The 20557-nt window shown below is 39.2% G+C and overlaps 1 protein-coding gene across 1 annotated transcript in view; it reads left to right on the top strand.

Annotated features, from left to right (window-relative positions):
* Positions 1–20557, top strand: part of LOC124605236 (brefeldin A-inhibited guanine nucleotide-exchange protein 1) — a 257319-nt gene that overhangs the window by 26167 nt on the left and 210595 nt on the right. The window contains exons 3-5 of the mRNA XM_047136787.1: positions 8042–8188; positions 12138–12317; positions 18019–18232. Of these exons, the coding sequence (XP_046992743.1) occupies positions 8042–8188; positions 12138–12317; positions 18019–18232 (541 nt within the window). The remainder of the gene's footprint in view (positions 1–8041; positions 8189–12137; positions 12318–18018; positions 18233–20557) is intronic.

Below are 20557 nucleotides of genomic sequence, written 5' to 3'. Positions count from 1 at the left end.
TTCTCTCTTAACACTGGTGCTGTTTATAAAAACTGCTGGTTTTGCTGCTTGAATGTTAAGTGGCAGGCCATTCACATAGATAAGGAATAAGAGTGGATCCAAAATGTAACCCTTTGGGATTCCTTTTATTATTTTCACCACAGTCACTGAAATTTTCTACATATCCAACATCATCTGCATTATTCAGCACAGCCTTTTGCATTCTGTTTGTCAAGTATGATTCAAACCAGCGGTGTGTAATGCCCTCAGTTCCACAAAACTTGAGCTTTTCTAAGAACCACAAGGATTACCTGTCAGAAGGACTCTGCCAGCTGTCATATTCATCCACCTTCAAACACTGTGTCACAGTGACCCCATTCCAGAAGTACAGTAAGATCCCTAGTCCCTCCTCAAATAGTTAGGCGCATCCCAGAATCTCTCCTTGTGTCCACCTCTCTCCTCACCCTTGCCATTCCCTGCACTCCTAACTTCTACATGCTTCCTAAAGTCCATAAACCCAACCACCCAGGATGCCCCATTGTGGCCGGTTACAGTGCCTCTACTGAGAGTATTTCTGCTCTCGTAGACCAACACTTTCAGCCCATTATCTGCAACCTACCTTCCTACATAAAAGACACCATCCATTTTCTCCACTGACTCTCTACAGTTCCTGACCTTTACCACAAGTGACCCTGATTGTCACTATTGATGCCACCTCTCTTTACATTAACATCTCCAATTCCCATGGCCTTACCACTGTTGAACACCTATTCCATACCAACCACCTCTTTCCTTGTCACCATGACCATGACTATATCTTCACCCACAATTACTTCTCCTTTGGAGGTATTACCTACAAACAGATCTGGGTTATGGCTATGGGCAATCACATGGCACCATCGGTGCCAACCAATTCAGTGGCCATTTAGAGGAATCCTTCCTAAACATCCAGAATCCCAAACACCTCACCTGGATTCACATTTATTGATGACATCTTCGTGATCTGGATCGAGGTTGAGGGCACACTATCCACATTCCTCCAGAACCTCAACTCACTGTCCCAAATTCGCTTCAACTGGTCCTACTCAACCCAACAAACCACTTTCCTTGATGTTGACCTCCACCTCAAAGATGGCTATATTAGTACCTCCATCCATATTGAACCTGCCAACCACCAGCAATACCTCCACTTAGACAGCTTCCATCCATTCCATACCAAGAAGTTCCTTCCGTACAGCCTAGCCACCCATGACCCTCACATCTTTAGTGATGAGTGGTCCCTCTCAAATTATACTGAGGGCCTTATTGAGGTCTTTACAGACTATAATTACCCTCCCATCCTTGTACAAAAACAGATCTCCCACGCCTTATCTTCAGTCACCCAACATCTCCCAAAGTCCCAGTGTCCAACCAGTGAGGATCATTCCCTTCATGACTCAGTATCCCCCAGGTCTGGAGCCACTGAATTATAGTCTCCGCTAGGGTTTCGACTACCTCCCGTCGTGCCCTGAAATGAGAAATGTCCTACCCACTATCCTTCCCACCCCTCCCATAGTGGTATTCTGCTGTCCACCAAACTTACACAATATCCTCGTCCATCCCTACACAGCCCCTGCTCCAACCTTGCCTCGTGGCCTGTAGTAGACCTAGATGCAAGACCTGTCCCATACATCCTCCCATCACCACCTACTCCAGTCTGGGTACAAACATCACCTACCCCATCAGGGGCAGGGTTGCCTGTGAAATGAATCATGTGACCTACAAGCTAAGGTGCAACCACTATGCTGCATTCTACACGGGCATGGCAAACAACAAATTTTCTGTCTGTATGAATGTCCACCGATAAACTGTGGCCAAGAAACAGTTGGACTATGCTATTGCTGAGCATGTTGCCAAACACTACATCCTTAATTTTAGTGAATTCTTCACAGCCTGTGCCATGTGGGTCCTTCCCACCAACACCAGCTCTAGTGCACAGATCAGAACTCTCCTTGCAATATATCCTACATTCCCCAAACCCTCGTGGCCTCAACTTTTGTTACTCATTCTCCTTATCAATCCCGTCCCTTCCCTGTTTCCATTCTAGCACTACCCAGCCCTCTATCCTACCAACGCATCCCCAGTCTTTTTTCTCTCCTTTTCCGCGAACCCCCCTCCCTCCGTCTAACCTCCCAAGTGCCCCTATCTGTCCCGTTTTCCACCTCGTCCCTACACATTCTCTGCAACACTTCACTGTCCCTGACCCCTACCATGCTATCCCTTCCTCTCCCACCCCAGCCCCATCCTTAACTCATCTAGTTGCCTCTCCCATAATGCCCTGCTGCTTGCAGTCTGGCTCTAGGTGCCAGAGACTGTAGTCATGTGTGCGTTAGTTGTGTTTGCGTGACTGTGTGCATTTGTGTATGTTGTCTACTTTTGACAAAGCAAACTTAGTCTTTTTGTTGTGCTTTTCTGCGACTCAGCATCTCCGCTATGTGGTGAGTAGCAACAATTCTTTTCATATAATGTTACATTCCATCCTGGACATTCCATTGTTGGACTTTGTGATTTTATTCCATATTTTGTGTATGAACATACCTTAGAGCCTGTGTGCCCATTATAGTAACAGTTTGTCTTCTTAGGTGTGTGTCCATTATTTTTGAAATACCAAAACACAGCCTACTTACATTTCTATTATGGAGCCCCTTTTGTTAATAAAATCTCTTATATCATTTCTTTATTAAAGGGCTTACACTCCAGAACTGAAATATGGCATGAGCACATATACTTAAAAATTTGGCTTTCCATTCATATACATTTGCCTGCTTGTTTGTGAAATTCAGAACTCCTTCACGCTGTCCAATATCAACATTTCACTTTATTCATACAAACTTAGAAAAGTAGAAACATCCTGGAATCCAAATGATGGTGTGTGATCCTTGCAAAGGCTAATAAAATAAGCCAAAGTGGGAGAAAGTTCACTTATAATGCAGATCTAATAAACGCATATGAGAGTAATTTTCTTTAATATATGTACAAGTGACAAATACATAGTGTACATAAAAAATTTGATATCCTGTACAAGTTTCTAGATATCTTTGTCGAGATGTATTTGGGTGCAAATATTTGCTACATATGTTATTGACCAGTAAATTTAAGGTGTATCTGCATTTTGGCACAACATATTAAATTTATTGATTTTCTGTAACTCAACCAATTCTGGTTGTAAATGCCTTTGTATGAGGGCTATTCAGAAAGTAGCAAATGTTTTGGCATAAAAAAAAAAAAAAAAAAAAAAAAAAAAAACTAAATACATTTCATTATATGCATCTGAAAGAGTGACTGACGTAGTACTTTTCCACATAGTCACCCAACACATTGAGGCACTTAACATAGCAGTGGACAAGCTTTGAGAGACCTTAGTCATAAAATTCTGCCGCCTGAGACTTCAGCCAGTGAGTCACGCCCACCTGGAGTTCCACGTCGTCATCAAAGCACTGTGTTGCAAGCCAATTCTTCATCTTGGGAAACCAAGTGGAAGTTGCTTGGTGCAAGGTCGGGGCTGTAGGACAGGTGAGGGAAAATTTCCCATTTGAATGAATTAAGGAGTTCTTTAGTGTGGTTTGCTGTGTGAGATCGGGCAGTGTCGTGCAGAAACAAAATTTTGGATGTCAGCTTTCCTCAGCATTTGTTTTGAACTGCTCTTCTAAGGCTGTGCAAAGTTCGACAGTACTGGGCAGAATTTATGGTTGCTCCACATTCGAGAAAATCAATAAGAAGCACACCTTGCCTGTCCCAATCAACTTCCTTGCTGACAAGGTTTGCCAACATTTTACTGGTTTTTAGGGGGACCTTGTGTGCCCCCACTCCATGGACTGTAATTTTGCCTCGCAATTGACGTGTTTCACCCAAGTCTCATCACTGGTTATGATTCCATCCAGTAATGAATCGCCATGTTTGTGGTAGTCCTCCAGAAATGTCAACGTTGCCCCCATTCGCTCTTCTTTATGGTGCTCTGTAAGCATTTTGGGCACCCATTGTGCACAAAATTTGTGGTAGCTTAGCTTTTGAATGACAATTTCAAACAACAAAGTCCATGAAACTTGTGGTAAAGGAAGCGAAAGCTCCGTTGTTATGAAGCAATGGTTTTCACGAATCATTTCATCAACTTTAGCGATCATCAGTTACAATGCTCGGGCGTCCACTCGTCTCTTCATCATGAACATTGGTTTGGCCATTTTTAAACCAAATGTAACATTTCCAGACAGAACATTCACTCATTACATTGTTTCCCTACAATTTGCACAGTTCACAATAAATTTCTGTAGGTGTTAGATTTTTTGCCAACAAAACCGTATCACAGACTGCACCTCACAACTGGTGGGATTTTCGATTGTAGCGCACATTTCAAATTCGAATATTGAAAAAACCAGATGCGCAGAGGAGTTCCCGCTGTCACGGATGGATGCCGACTGAGCTGCCAAGCATGCACATACCAAAATACACGCGATTAGGGTGCGCCTAGCGGAGTCAGATGGAATCGTTCTCTACTTTCTGAATAGCCCTCCTATTTCATTTCACAATTATGAAAAGGATAGATTACTGCTCATCGTATAGCAGAGACGCTGAGCCGCAGATAGGCACAATAAAAAGAACGTCAAATAAGTAAGCCTTCAGCCACAAAGGGACCTTAATTGAAATCGGACAACATGTATTTCATTTGTATTTTGAGGTCGCATTTATAAGCCTCCCACACCAAAAAAACATATTGATGTACATTAGTAGTTTTAAAAAGAGGTAGCATCGTATACTTGGTAAAGTTATTAAACTGCATTTCAAGCAACCAAACTGTTGATTCATTACAAGTTACATAACAGTTGGAAGCTTAGAGAAACATCCATTCCTGTTGTTGGAAAAATAAAACCTGTGGTGCACTCTGTTGCTTTCTTTGTTTCCCAGCTTTCTTGATGGATTACCGATGCATTTCATTTGTTCTGGAGCACTGAAATCCTTGTTTATTGTTTATCTAACAGTGAAAGTACATCACCATTTTCCAATCCCTTCCAGGTTGTGGAAAATAGGTGTGAAGTATTAGCAATGAAAGGAAGAGATATAGTACAAAGCAAGTGAAAATGCCATAGAGGTAATGTGTTGTATCAGAGAGTCCTGTGATATGTAGTGTAGATTGCTCAGCACTTTAACACATTGCCATCTCTGACATTTTCAACTTCATCAAAGTTAACATTTTCAAACAATGGAAAATCCAGGATAGTATAATGACAGTGTTACGAAAAGGATAGATTGCTACTCACCAAATAACGGAGATGCTGAGTTGCAGATAGGCACAAGAAAAAGGTTGTCAAACAAGAAAGCTTTTGCCCAAAAAGGCATTCTTCCTAATTAGACAACACACTTACGCGACCACTGTCTCTGCCTTGCCTCGGCAGCCAGAGGTGTGTGTGTGTGTGTGTGTGTGTGTGTGTGTGTGTGTGTGTGTGTGTACACATACACGTACACAGGCATGCATGCGTGTTTATCTAATTCAAAAGAATGTCTCTTTGGCCAAAACCTTACTTGTGTGACAGTCTTTATGGTGTGCCTATCTGCGACTCAACATCTCCACAATATGGTGAGTAGCAATATATCCTTTTCGTAACAGAGTTAATAGTTCATGTTTTCAGTTTTGTGGCTGAGTGTTTTCCAGCTGTAACGGCATTCACACAATGTGAATGCAAAATTAATACAGATAGTATTAATCCCAAAATCTGTTTATTGTGTTTATCTCAGTAGTCACTATTATACTGAAAAAATACCACCAACTGCTGATGTATGGAAGCAACATGTACTTTCTCACTATGTTCACACGTTTTCTCTTTAATGAATTTTATTTACAGAAAGTAGGAACGAAACTCCACAAAGTTATATGGAACTGTTTGTACTGGGTTATGGGAATGTTTCATTAAAAACAATCAACTTATTGGTAATAGTCAAGAAGTTTACTAACAGGTGTGTTCTTGCACTCTCCTGAAAGGCAAAACAGCAGAGCTCCTGCAATGTGGCATGAAAAGCAACGTTTACAAATTAGAGACTTGAACAGTGGAATGAACACACAAGGTCTGCAATTGGTTCTCTTTTGAAAATAATCACCACTAATGGAACATTTGTGGTTAGTCCACAATTTTGCAGCACTAATTTAATTTCTTTTGTGTGAGGTCCCTACTAGACATTTAACACAGAACATAGTATCTGTAGGAAAATACTCATCCTCCTCCTCCACCACCACCACCACCACCACCACCACTATGATGTTCATCAGTTTTGGTGAAACTTGTCTCATTGTGAGACATGGTTCACAGTTACAAAGAAAAAGTCATATGGTAACAGGTCATTACAAATAGACCCCCAGTAATGTGAACTGCCTTGTTTTTTTTTTTTTTTTTTTTTTTTTTTTTTTTTTTTTTTTTTTTTTTTTTTTTTTTTTTTTAGTGACTGTCTAATGAGTACAGGATATGGACTGAGAGTAAACTGAAGGAAGATGAAAGTAATGAGAAGTAGCGGAAGAGAGAACAGTGAGAAACTTAATATCAGGATTGATGGTCACAAAGTAGATGAAGTTAAGGAATTCTGCTATTAGGCAGCAAAATAACCAATGACGGTTGGAGCAAGGAGGACATCAGAAGCAGACTAGTGCTGGTGAAAAGGATGTTTCTGGCCAAAAGAAGTCTACTAATATCAAACATAGGCCTTAATTTGAGAAAGAAATATGTGAGAATGTATGTTTGAATCACAGCATTATATGGTAATCAAACATGGACTGTAGGAAAACTGGAACAGAAAAGAATCGAAGCATTTGAGATGTGGTGCTACAGATGAATGTTGAAAATTAGGCGGACTGTTTAAGGTAAGGAATCAGAAAGTTCTGTGCAGAATCGGAGAGAAAAGGAATATGTGGAAAACACCGACAAGAAGAAAGGACAGGATGATAGCACATCAGTTAAGATGTCAGGGAATGACTTCCGTGGTGCTAGAGGGAGCCTAGAGGGCAAAACTGTAGACAAAAACAGAGATTGGAATACATCCAGCAAATAATTGAGGATGTAGGTTGCAAGTGCAACTCTGAGATGAAGAAGTTGGCACAGGAAAGGCATTTGTGGCAGCCAATGTCAAACCGGTCAGAATCAATGGCAGATACATATGGGAGATGCACGGGGCACCCCCATCTCCCTCGTGGGGCTGCCCACATTGCCACCCGTACTGCCCCAGCCGGTCGGCACGCGTGCTATTCGTTCGTTTCTTTCGTCAGTCGACAGTGGAGGAGGATCGACTTAATGGCTTAGCTCTGTCGAACACTCGCCCTGACATTGATCGTCCTATTGGCAATGTAAGTAACCAATTTGCCAGGAAGAATAGGCACAAAGAATTCATCATTTAAGGAAGAGAACCACAGTTGTAACTTTTTTATTTCGTAAGATGGCATTATATAAAAAAAGTTACAATTGTGGTTCTCTTCCTTAAATGATGAATTCTATGTGCCTGTTCTTCCTGGCCAAGCAGATTCAGAAGGATGTAAGTTGCAGTAGGTACTGGGAAATGAAGAAGCTTGCACAGGATAGAGTAGCATGGAGAGCTGCATCAAACCAGTCTCTGGCCTGAAGACAACAACAACAACAACAACAACAACAACAAGATGGCATTGTCTTGTATACGTGTATAATCAGTTTAAATAAACCTTTCTTAAACGTTGCATGTGACCTGATTATTTTTATTATGGTAAAAGTAAAGGTAGCTCAAGATATCTTTAGCACCCCTCCTTGAGGTTTTTCTGTATCTGCCCCTGGTCAGAAGACTGATGACTCAAAAAGTCTTCATTTTGTACTTCTAATGTTTCATTTAGATAGTAAGCCACCTGCTAATTCCCATAAGGATGAATTCTTGTAAATTAACTTCATATACTAAATTAGATCTTAATTCATAACACTCCAGGTTTATTTTCAGAAATAATATTAAATAAAATGCTGCTACAGGTATTAAGTGGAATGAATAAGTGTATGCACATTATTAAGTAGTGAATGTTGTGTTGCAGAAACTTATTGCATACGGTCATTTAACTGGAAATATACCAGATTCCACAACACCTGGGAAGTACCTTATAGATAGAATAGTGGAAACTATTTGTGGATGCTTCAGTGGGCCACAGACTGATGAAGGTGTTCAGCTACAGATTATTAAGGTAAGTCTGTTAGATTCATTCTGTTGTCAGCTTTTTTATTTATTTTGTATTTTGCTCTTCTAGTGAAAGAAAGAAAGATAGCTGCATTTTTAAAGTAGTTAATTAACATAACAGAGAGAATCTTCTGTGCTCAGTTCTCCCTAGCTTGTATGTGTTCTTTAAAAAATACACTGTTGTACACCATAAGTTGTACATAAAGATATTTTACAGACTGGTATTCTGGCTTATACTACACCAGCATTGGCATCTGATACAGAGAATAAAGAATAAAGAAATAAATATATAGATATTGATGTCTGTAACATAAGAAGATATTGTATACTTTACTGCAGAAATGAAGTAGGTTACTTACATACTGTGAGTGTCTGTCATAAATATATAGGAAAGTTCTGATAGAAAATAAATAGTTTAGCAATAAAGGGGACCACTCACTCAGTCACAAAAGTGTTGTGTCAGTGAGAGACACACACAAAACAGAAACAAAACTCACTAACGTTCAGAACCAATCCAAGTTAGAAGGGACACACACACACACACACACACACACACACACACACACACACACACACACACACACACACACACTCCCCTACATTAGGCTGGCTGGATACTCTAGCTTGACAAAGGATTTATTTTGAAAGCTAGCATGTTTCATTTCTCTTTTGCATGTGCTTTTCGACAACTCAATACTTCTGCAATTTGGAAAGTGGTCTCCTTTACTCCTTAATTATTAACTTTGTAAAAATTTTATACTTGCAAACACATTGTTTGATATAGACATACACTATATGTAGGGAACAGCACATTTCCTCTATAATGCGTACAAAATGTTCTTATTTTACAGGCATTTATATGTTTACATTTATTTCTTTGTTCTCTGTATTAGATGCCATTGATTATGGGCTGTACACCTGAAAACTGGTCTGGCAATCAAATATTTTTACATGCAGCTCATGGTGTACAGCAAGATGTCTTTTTAACAAGTAGCAGAGAGGGGTAATTTTTCCACCCATAGTCAAAACTACTTGTGTACCATTGATTTATATCATTACTAAGAAAGCAAACAAGGGAATAAAATTGTTACTTTACTTAAATATCTTCGGTTGATGGGTACATCACTGCAGATGGAGATGTTACACTACTGAATTATGCTATCACTAAACCATCAGATTCTTATAATTTTTATTTAATTGTCTGCTTTCTGCTATGCAGTAGCTATCTTCAGATGCTACAATAAAAGTCCGTAGCATCTGAAGATGGCTATTGCATAGCCAAAACTGGTAATTCTATTCAAAAAGCTGTTCAATAAAGACAGTTAATTAAAAATTATGTACTCACAATCACTCTCCAGATGGTGATTTTATGCCAAATTCTGTTCATCAGATTCTTATTCAAAGGGCTTCAATGTCCCACCTTGTCACAGATTTAAGTTGTGTATGGTTTCATTCAATCAAATGGGACGCTACACCCCAGTCTTTCTCCCTTCCTCGTTTCCTAGGTCTGGCTCCACACATTGAAGTGGTCTTGAATGCCTCAAGCATAAATAGTGTACCTTTATTCAGCCTGTTTTACAAAGTCAGTCTGATATTTATCGACACAAAATTGCAGTGCTGGTATCTGATTTGTTGAATGTTCACTTGTTAGATGTTCACTAAAATTCTTGAAATGCCTTACATCTCCAAATCCAGAGCGAGGTTTTTTCCAAAGTTTCATGCCAGATGTAGGTGGTCGTCTTGCATTGATGGCATAGGATGTGACAGTTTTCTTTTCTTTAGCAAATACAGCTTCAAGCTTCCATTAAGCTTTAACCCTACTCTCTGCCACACCTACCACTTTAACCTCAAATTACTTAAGATTTGCTGATCTTCATTTCCCCTCATCTGGTCTGGAGGTCACACTATCAGACTCATCTGGTCAAGGCCAGATGAGAGAAAACAAAGATCAGCAAATTGTAAGTAATTACTTTTTTACATAAAAAATCGCAGCGTAAATTATTTAATACTCTAAAACTAACAAAACTGTATCATTATCTATCTCCTTGATGATGCCTTAGAACAAGAAAAAGGCGAAACGCATCTGGTATAAATAAATTGAGTGGCAGCGGGAAAAGGCAGTTTTATTTACAAAACACGTATGAAAAAATATGTTTCACTGTTTTTGGAAATTCATTCCCTGAGGGGAATAGGATCAGAATGATTCACTGACTGGTCGTCACCTAAGTGTCGCTATTAAGGGAATTTTTAAGCTAGGACTATGAAAACCAGTATTTGGTTTATCAGTCAGAAAATAAAGAAAATGTGTGTTTCAGCGTTTTTGGAAATTCAACCACTAAGGGGGTAAAATAGTGAGTGAAAGTTTTTTTTTAAATACGTATGGAAGAACTACTAAAGGATTTTTAAGGCGACATCTATGACAATTGGTATTTGACCTCTCAGTTAGAAATTTTAAAAAAATGTTTCATATATATAAAGAAATACTAGTTAGAGGATGAAAGTTGCTATGTAAATATCTCCACGAGAATGCTAAAGGCATGAAAATTTGGACACTAGCTACCAGGATCGCTTTTTGGTCAGAAGTACATTCAGAGAAGACCATGCTTATATGACCTTAATTAGCATGAAAAGCGTAGGTGTTACAATTTGTTAACACAAAAACGTGTTTAAATAAAAACAAAATAATCTCTGAAGCCATACAGTTTATACGAGCAAAGCAGCAGATGCTAATCTAGTCAGCTATAATTTGGAGCTTATGGAAGCACATGCTGTTAAATTCCAGGGGAAATTTCTTGAAAAAAAATATAATTTTTTACTTACACTACACTGTATTCACATTGACAGTTTGATCTGCGCAAATGAGATGGAGACAAAAAAATGTTTATTACCGCTACTTTGAGCTTGTTATAAGATATAGAATTATATTTTAGAAGAAACAAGTAATAGTGTAAACAGAATCGTGGTTTTGAAATATATATGATATTCATCTTGACACTAAAGTTCACTAGTGAGAGTTTACTTTTTGTTTCCACGTTTACTTCAACAGCTAAACATGTTATGAAAGGATTGTGCCTTTAGCAAAAGCTATTGTATTCTTTTTTGACCAATCCGTGGCTTCAGTGATGTTTCACCATCATCAGTTGGTTTCTTTTATTTTTCTAAATAGCACACACTGTTGTTCTTCCAGCTGTCTCTCATCTGCTGCGCAACTTGTATTTCAGTACACTGTATCGAGAGTGTCATTTGAAATTTTTGTGGTTTCCACTGTTTACAAAAAACTGAGTACAACATTTTGTATCTGTATTGTTCTTTCCTTATACATGTTCCAAGAACTTGTATTGTGTTAACAAATGACATAACTGAAGGTGGTCTTTAATGCCTTGTATAAGCTTCCTAATTCAGTTAATAAGTACCAGTTTGGCTTCTGATGTTGACAAGAAAACATTTTAGTAGTGTGGAGCCTGTTTTAAACTCTTTGGTACCTTCGGAGGCTAAATTATTTTGACAGCTTTGAAGCTGCCATAAATCATGATATTACTCAGTAGTTTTAATTACTCTCTCTCTCTCTCTCTCTCTCTCTGTATGTGTGTGTGTGTGTGTGTGTGTGAGAGAGAGAGAGAGAGAGAGAGAGAGAGAGAGAGAGAGAGAGAGAGAGAGAGAGAGAGAGGGGGGGGGGGGCGCAGTGAACCACCCCTTTTGCTCCTGTTTTGCTGATTGACGTGTGACATGTAAGGTTTGGCATTCTGTTGAAAATTATTCCAGTAATTTTCTAATGTAAATAAATATTTCTATGGAGAAAGAATAAGTTACAAAATTTTTGAGTAACAACTGAATTATTGTAAAAACTTGTCATTTCTACTATTAGTTTACAAAAGTTCTTAACAACAAAGTATCAACAATCAGAATGTATGATTAGTAATTACTTGGTCCTCATTAATGCTACTTTTGACTTTCAGGCACTCTTGACAGTTGTTACTAGTCAGCATGTTGAGGTCCATGAGGGAACAGTCCTGCTTGCTGTCAGGACATGCTACAACATTTACTTGGCCAGCAAGAATCTAATCAATCAAACAACAGCCAGAGCAACTTTGACACAGATGTTAAATGTTATTTTTATGCGCATGGAAACCCAAGCTGTAAGTGTAAACAACTCACTACCACATAACTGTAGTGAGTATAAAGGAAATCTTTATAAGAACTCAAGAATTAGTATGGTGGTCATTGTTTGCTTAAATTTTTGTTAAGTTAATTCATAAACATACGGAGTAAGAAAATGTACACTGAGGTGATAAGCCACATGATAGTGATATGCACGTGTATGTACAGATGGCAGTAGTTCTCCATACAGAAGATATAAAAGGGCATTTCATTATGGGAGCATTCATTTGTACTCAGGTGATTCACGTGAAAAAGTTTCCGACATGATTATGGCCGTAGTAAAGAAATTAAGTCTTTGATTGCAGAATGGTAGTTAAAGCTAGATGCATGGGACATTCCATTTTGGAAATTGCTAGGGAATTCAGTATTCTGAGATCCAGAGTGTCAAGAGTATGCCAAGAGTAGCAAATTTCAGGCATTATCTCTCACCAAGGACAATGCAGTGGCTGGTGGCCTTCACTTAATGACAGTGTGTGTTTGCGCAGAGTTGTCAGTGCTAATATACAAGCAACACTCCATGAACTAACCACAGAAATCAATGTGGGACATACGACAAACATATCCGGTAAGACAGTGCAACAAAATTTGGCATTAATGGGCTATGGCATCAGATGATAGACTTGAGCATCTTTGCTAACAGCACAGTATTGCCTGCAGTGCCCCTCTTGGGCTCATGACCATATCAGCTGGACCCTAGCTGGTTGGAAACCATAGCCTGGTCAGATGAGTCCGGATTTCAGTTGGTAAGAGCTGATGGTAGGGTTTGGTGTGGCACAGATCACACGAAGCTGTGGCCCAAGTTGTCAACAAGGCATTTTGTAAGCTGCTGATGGCTCCATACTGGTGTGGGCTGTATTCCCATGGAATGGACTGGGTCCTCTGGTCCAACTGAACCAATCAGTGACTGGAAACAGTTATGTTTGGCTACTTCTAGACCATTTGCAGCCATTCATGGACTTCATGTTCCCAAACGATGGAATTTTTGTGGATGACAGTGCACCATGTCACCAGGCCACAATTGTTTGCAGTTGGTTGGACAATTCAAGCGAATGATTTGGCCACCCAGATTGCCCAACATGATCCTATTGGACATTTATAGGACATAACTAGAGGTCAGTCCATGCAAAATATATGACACCGGCAACACTTTCGCAATTAGAGACTGCTGTACATGCAGCGTGCCTCAGTATTTCTGCAGGGGATTTCCAACAAGTTGTCGAGTCCATGCCAAGTCGAGTTGCTGTACAATGCTGGGCAGGTGTGGTCTGACACAATATTAGGAGGTATTCCATGACTTTCGCCAGCTCAGCATAGCTTTATTAGTGACAGTGATAATCCAACTTTTTCTTAAAGGAAATTTGTAATAAATTTATTCAGTAACACAGAGGAAATAAATATTCACTAATTAGTGAACATGCGTGGAATGAAAGGGAATATGGAACTAATCAGCATTAGTGAATATTCTGTAAAAATCCAAAATCCAGGATATGGTTTTTGAATTTTTGCAACACATTGTGCTAGTAAACACTTAGTAAAAAATTTAGAACATGTGGTTCCCCCCCCCCCCCCCCCCTCCCCCCCCCCCCCCCCCCCCCCACATTACAAAACTGTATGAAATCTGTGTTATGACTTTGAATACTATACTGAAAACAATATCACAAAGTCTCTTACGTTAAGAGTGAATGAGCTTATGAGCTTTAGAAAGCAAAGAACTACAGCAAATGCTGTATGTGTGTTAAAAAAGGATTTAAAAACAGCGTGATAAAGAAATTCACTAGCCTTTCAGTAAACTTTTAAATAATGTCAATATAAAGAGAACGTTCCTGCGGGACGTGATGGAAAAAGGAATTTATGGAATACATTTGATAGACGTTCTGAAGTGTCGTTACAATGATAACACCAATGCTGGAGGTTTAAATAACTAACACATTCTGTCTTGACAAATAAAGGGCCCAGATGAGTGCAGTGTAATATAGGCACTTTTTCATATATCTGGTCAATGCAGTATAAGAACGTAAATCCAATCTGATGCAGGTATTTTCATAGATTGACACAACATACTAAATTGTCTCTTATACCACAGTTTTATCAGAGAAAGAGCATAATTGAAAAAATATTCTTGTTATGTAGTATATATGGAGGATATAAGCTGAATATGTAAACATGAAAACTAAAACTATGGATTTTGAGGGAAAATCCATTAAAATGGAAATTATTGTTTGTAATGAAATATTAGACCAAGTTAAACATTTAGTGAATGAAATTTTCACTCTGGCTCAGAGTGTGTGCGGACATGAAACTTCCTGGCAGATTAAAACTATGTGCTGGACCAAGACTCGAACTCGGGACATTTACCTTTCACAGGCAAGTGCTCTACCGACTGAGGTACCCAAGCACGACTCGTAGACCATCCTCACAGCTCTACTTTTGCCAGTACTCATCTCCTACCATACAAACTTCACAGAAGCTTTCCTGAGAAACTTGCAGCACTTGCATTTCTGGAAGAGTTTGAGTCTTGGTCCAATATATAGTTTTAACCTGCCAGGAAGTTTCAAATCAGCATACTCACCATTGCAGAGTGAAAATTTCATCCTGAAGACATCCCCCAGGCTGTGACTCAGCCATGGCGCCACAATGTTCTTTCTTCTAAGAGTGCTAATCCTGCAAGTTTTGCAGGAAAGCTTCTATGAAGTTTGGAAGGTAGGAGATGAGCTACTGGCTAGAGCTGTAAGATGGGTCATGAGTCATGCTTGGTTAACTCAGTCTGTCGAGCAGTTGCCTACAAAAGGCAAAGGTCCTGAGTTAGAGTTTCAATCCGGCATGCAGTTTTAATCTGTGAGGAAGTTTCACGTTAAACATTTAATTACACAAATTGTGACATTGCCTATGTGAATATGAGTAAGATATTGACAAGAAAGTAGCAAAATTCATGAACACTGGGGACAATAAATAGATGCCTGAAAAACAAAGTGTGGAAGGATATAGACTTGAAATTTTATAAGACTGTTGGTTTTGTTATATTGTTATATTGTTCTATGGCAATGTGGGTCTTGCATTGTCGGTAGAATTTGTACATCATGAATGAGATTTTGTGGAGCAGTGAAAAATGCAGTAGATTACCGTATTTACTCGAATCTAAGCCGCACTCGAATCTAAGCCGCACCTGAAAAATGAGACTCGAAATCAAGGAAAAAAAATTTTCCCGAATCTAAGCCGCACCTGAAATTTGAGACTCGTATTTCATGGGGAGAGAAAGGTTTTAGGCCACACCTCCAAATCGAAACAATGTTCGTCCATTGTAATATGAGACACAATTTAGGTCGAATGAATGACGATAGAGCTACAGTAGTTTGGTTCGAGTCGTAAGCTTAGCAGTTAAGCTATTCCAGGTAGCCATTGCTATGCGTCAGGCATTCCGTCCGTATTTATACGGGTACCCTTCCTTTTTCACGTGCTTCGTCTAGTATGAATTGATTGCTTATTTTTCTTTATGATAAGTGTCGTTCTCTTTGTTATAGGTGTTTACGTCCCTCTAAGCTGAAAATGTATTACTATACTGTGTCATGCATTGTTTGTTGCATTCTGTGTTTACGGCCTGTCGCCGCTCGCGGCACGGCTTGCTTTTGTGCACACTACCGCTGCATACAATTTAAAAAAAAGAGAGAGAGAGAGAGAGAGAGAGAGAGAGAGAGAGAGAGAGAGAGAGAGAGAGAGAGAGAGAGAGAGGAATCGTCTCATTAGCGAAACAATGGCAAGAGACTGCTATTTGTTGTTACACTGCTGCTTTCTTTGATAATGATCAACAAGTACCAAATAATAGAATGCATATGATAGAAGATGTTCTGAACGAGAGTGTAGCGAAAAATTTTCTCCGTTTGAAAATCTTCGCAGACGCCTCTTTAGTACATTACATTCTGCACAAAGATTAGTCATCTTGGATGTAAAAATCTTGTCAATTGCCGTGCTTCATTTCTGACTGTGTCACTATTAGGCACAAGAATAATAAGATTATAAACATGACATGATACGTATATTCTTCCGCGTTTGCTGCTGTCTCACTCTAGTTTCATAGTTTATTAGGCAGACAGGTTTTAAATGAGATAGCAGCAAACACGAAAGAATACATGGCAAAATGTTTATATTCGTATTATTCTTTATGGTGAAGAGAATATTGCATGTGATTCACAATTCATAAAAGTTCCTATTAGCAACCATCTCTTCTCACAGGTAAGAAAAAATTCAGAACATCCCAAACACTCTTGCCAGTCGGATTTTCGTAGTACATTGAAATGCTGCTAAATTCGAAGATGAACAATACTTCATTTGTATTTACTTCGTTGGATAATGTATGAAAATGCAGTGGTCGAAACTCGGGGCGGAGAAAAAAGCTGGTCTTCCACCCTTTTTTTTTTTTAGTATTTATCTTTGTGCCTGTGCCTGCAAAGCATGCCCGTGTAGCACTACATATATTCGACAGCAGAAGTTAGTTGTGGCGGCACCTACCAACATTTTTCAGAACTTCCGCTTACTTTGCACTCGATTCGAAGCCGCAGGCGGTTTTTTGGATTACAAAAACCAGAAAAAAAGTTCAGCTTAGATTCGAGTAAATACGGCAGGCAGAATTAGGAATGAACTGAACATCTTTAGATAAATAAATAACAGAACAAAATTGAGAGAAAACATTAACGGAATGATTATGCAAGGATTTTCTCTCAAAATATTAAAGTATGAACCTGAAGGTTAAGGAAACAAGGAACACTGAGGTCAGTATGGTTATTGTAGTAGACATGTCTTAAGGCTTGAAGTACAGAAGAAAGCTTGGTACATTAATAACAAAACTTAGTTCTAATAAATTGTGCTTCATTGGGTATGTATGTGATGAGACACCATAAAGTTTGAGGGACAAAAATGTTTCTTTTATTGAAATAAAATGCACGGACATTGAGTTGTTCCAGTCCTCATTTTTGTTATTACATTTCTGCCAGCCTTAGATAAAAAGTCCTTCAGTTAAGAGTATATACCTGTGTAATAACATGTTATAACGTAGCTGTGTGTTCTCACCTGTGGGAGTTTCCTTCACATTAATTATATTGTCCCTTACATTTTGCAGATACTGCCTTTTTGCTTTTGATGGGAAGGTGTTTACTGCTAACCATAATTAATTATCAGGACTTGTAGAAAATGTAATGATTGTGAATAATATAGTTTTTCCCATAGTTTAAAATAAAATTAATGTTGGATCCAGACATCTACATAAGTAAACCAAAAGCAACTGAATAATTATTGGTAGAAGTTACTTTGTGCCATTCTTTGTCTGTTCCTTTCTGGTTTCACTTGCCAATGGATGTGAACTAACTTCTTGAACAAAAAAAGTATAATCCTGCTTGGTCAATTATATATATTTTTTCATTTAAGTGACAATTGCAGCTTGCAAAACACAATCCATAATTATCAGTTGCTTTGGACTGATGACTTGTGGTAATTCACAATAAACATAATTTGGGAAGGGAGCAAGTTTCATAATGTGTTCAAAACAGTGTAATAGTAAACTAATATCTACATGTCTGGAACATTACAGTTTCAATATTAGAGAATAAACACAGGAAATAAACTGATCTGTAGTTTTATTATTAAAGAGGATGATGGATTATGAAATAGTCTTAAATTTCTGTTTATTAGACAGATGATGCTGCCAGGTTTAAGAGTAGCCTTGAAGTCACAGAACAACTTCAGACAGAGGAAAGGCACACACATGATGATGTTACACAACAACCAGAAGATCAGTTACCCGTAAAAGAACAGGAGAACTTGCAGAATGCTGTGGAGTCAGAAAATACAAATCGTGAAATGGTGCGAAGCATGTTGGACAACATTGTCAATTCTGTAGTCACAGGTGGTAACATTCATTTTTATTGCTACCTCGTGTGTGTGTGTGTGTGTGTGTGTGTGTGTGTGTGTGTGTGTGTAAGCTGTTGCACTTTTTTCAGTACTACCAAAAATCTTTCTTTCTGTGTGATAAAGTAGATACAAAGTGTTATCAGTAGCCAACAAAACCTGCTTTACAGGATCTCCTCAGCTACAAGGAATTATACTGCACTCGCAAAAATGCAAGCAGTTAAAAACACATTCACCTCCTTTTAGAATCAAAATTTTTCTCTTGAAAGTAAAAACCTAAATTCTAATTTTATTAATAAAAGTTCAACAACTTTGTATTTCAGTTTTATTTAGTACTTACGCATACTCAATGTTGGTGGGCAGTATCTAGCTTACAGATCAGCTGGTATGTTCATCCAACAAACAAAAGTTCAAAAAAGGTATTTTTGCAAAAAAATTATTTGTTTCAGCATTGAACACCCTGGTTCACATTTACCAATCCTCCCTCAGCCATAAGGGAGTTTTAAAAAAGACAATAATTCAATCTGACACCTCGAAACGTGTCCTGAAACTTTTCGTACAGGAAGAAAGCACTGAAAAAAGTACAGCGTCAAAATTTTAGCTGCTAAGATGCAAGGCAATAATTTTTGAAAAAGTTGAAAATTGCCAAATTTGTGGCCTGCCAGGCGGCTGAAGAAAGTACACCCCTACAGCAGACAGTGCATATGCAATGTAGCAGGCACATATTGTTTGTTGACAGTGTACTGATAAACAGATACAAGACTCAATGCAACCGTAATTTGTAAAGTGAATTTCAGTTTCCGTTAGTAGTTTCTCTGACACGGTTCACAGTTACTATTCACTCAAATTTGCAAGTTGTTTAATGTATATAATAATTAAAAGTTACTTTTGCGATATCAATATAATGGAGATAAAACAATTAATGTTCAGTGTGTTTTCTGCTCATATACCTGCTAATAACATCTGTCTTTGTGCAAGATGTGGAGTTCCACAGTAATTGGGAATCCAATTAACATTCTCAATTTTGCAAAGATGAAATATGTAGAACATGGTATGCAATGCAATCAAAGTCACCTACTTCTCTTGAAGGCATATACACACAAAATTCAAGCTTTCGCAACAAATGGTTGCTTCATCAGGAAAGAGGGAAGGAGAGGGAAAGACGAAAGGATGTGGGTTTTAAGGGAGAGGGTAAGGAGTCATTCCAATCCCGGACTTACCTTAGTGGGGAAAAAAGGACAGGTATACACTCTCGCGCGTGCACACACACACACACACACACACACACACACACACACACACACACACACACACACACACACACACCCATCCGCACATACACAGACCCAAGCAGACATTTGTAAAAACTTTATATATATGTGGCTGTAACCCTTCTTTCCATCAGTCCCTATACCAGTTCCAAACTGAACAATCCATTGCCCTCACCCACCTAATCCTTCACCTACACATCAACTCAGCCAATGAACACACCCGTCAACTCCTATCCTTAATAAAAGTCCTCAATCTTTCCTCTCCCACATCCACACCGGCTGTTCAGAGCATCCTCCTACAGGCCAACCGCAAATTGACCTCCATCTGTCCAATGGCCAGCTTCACACATCCGTCCACATCAAACCCACCAACAAGCAACAGTACCTCCATTATCACAGCTGCCACCCATTCCACATCAAACGGTCCCTTCCCTACAGCCTAGGTCTTCGTGGCAAACGAATCTGCTCCAGTCCGGAATCCCTGAACGATTACACCAACAACCTGAAAACAGCTTTCGCATCCCGCAACTACCCTCCCGACCTAGTACAGAAGCAAATTACCAGAGCTACTTCCTCATCCCCTCAAACCCAGAACCTCCCACAGAAGAACCCCAAAAGTGCCCCACTTGTGACAGGATACTTTCCGGGACGGGATCAGACTCTGAATGTGGCTCTCCAGCAGGGATAGGACTTCCTCAAATCCTGCCCTGAAATGAGATCCATCCTCCCCACTCCACCAAGAGTGTCTTTCCGCCGTCCACCTAACCTTTGTAACCTCTTGGTTCATCCCTATGAAATCCCCAAACCACCTTCCCTACCCTCTGGCTCCTACCGTTGTAACCGCACTCGGTGTAAACATGTTCCATGCATCCTCCCACCACCACCTACTCCAGTCCTGTAACCTGGAAGGTGTACACGATCAAAGGCAGAGCCACGTGTAAAAGCACCCACGTGATTTACCAACTGACCTGCCTACTCTGTGAAGCTTTCTATGTGGGAATGACCAGCAACAAACTGTCCATTCGCATGAATGGACACAGGCAGACAGTGTC

This window comes from Schistocerca americana, chromosome 3 (genome assembly GCF_021461395.2).
Source record: "Schistocerca americana isolate TAMUIC-IGC-003095 chromosome 3, iqSchAmer2.1, whole genome shotgun sequence".
Classification (NCBI taxonomy): Eukaryota; Metazoa; Arthropoda; class Insecta; order Orthoptera; family Acrididae; genus Schistocerca; species Schistocerca americana.
The sequence above is the reverse complement of the archived record's forward strand: the minus strand, read 5'-3'. Positions and strand labels throughout refer to the sequence as shown.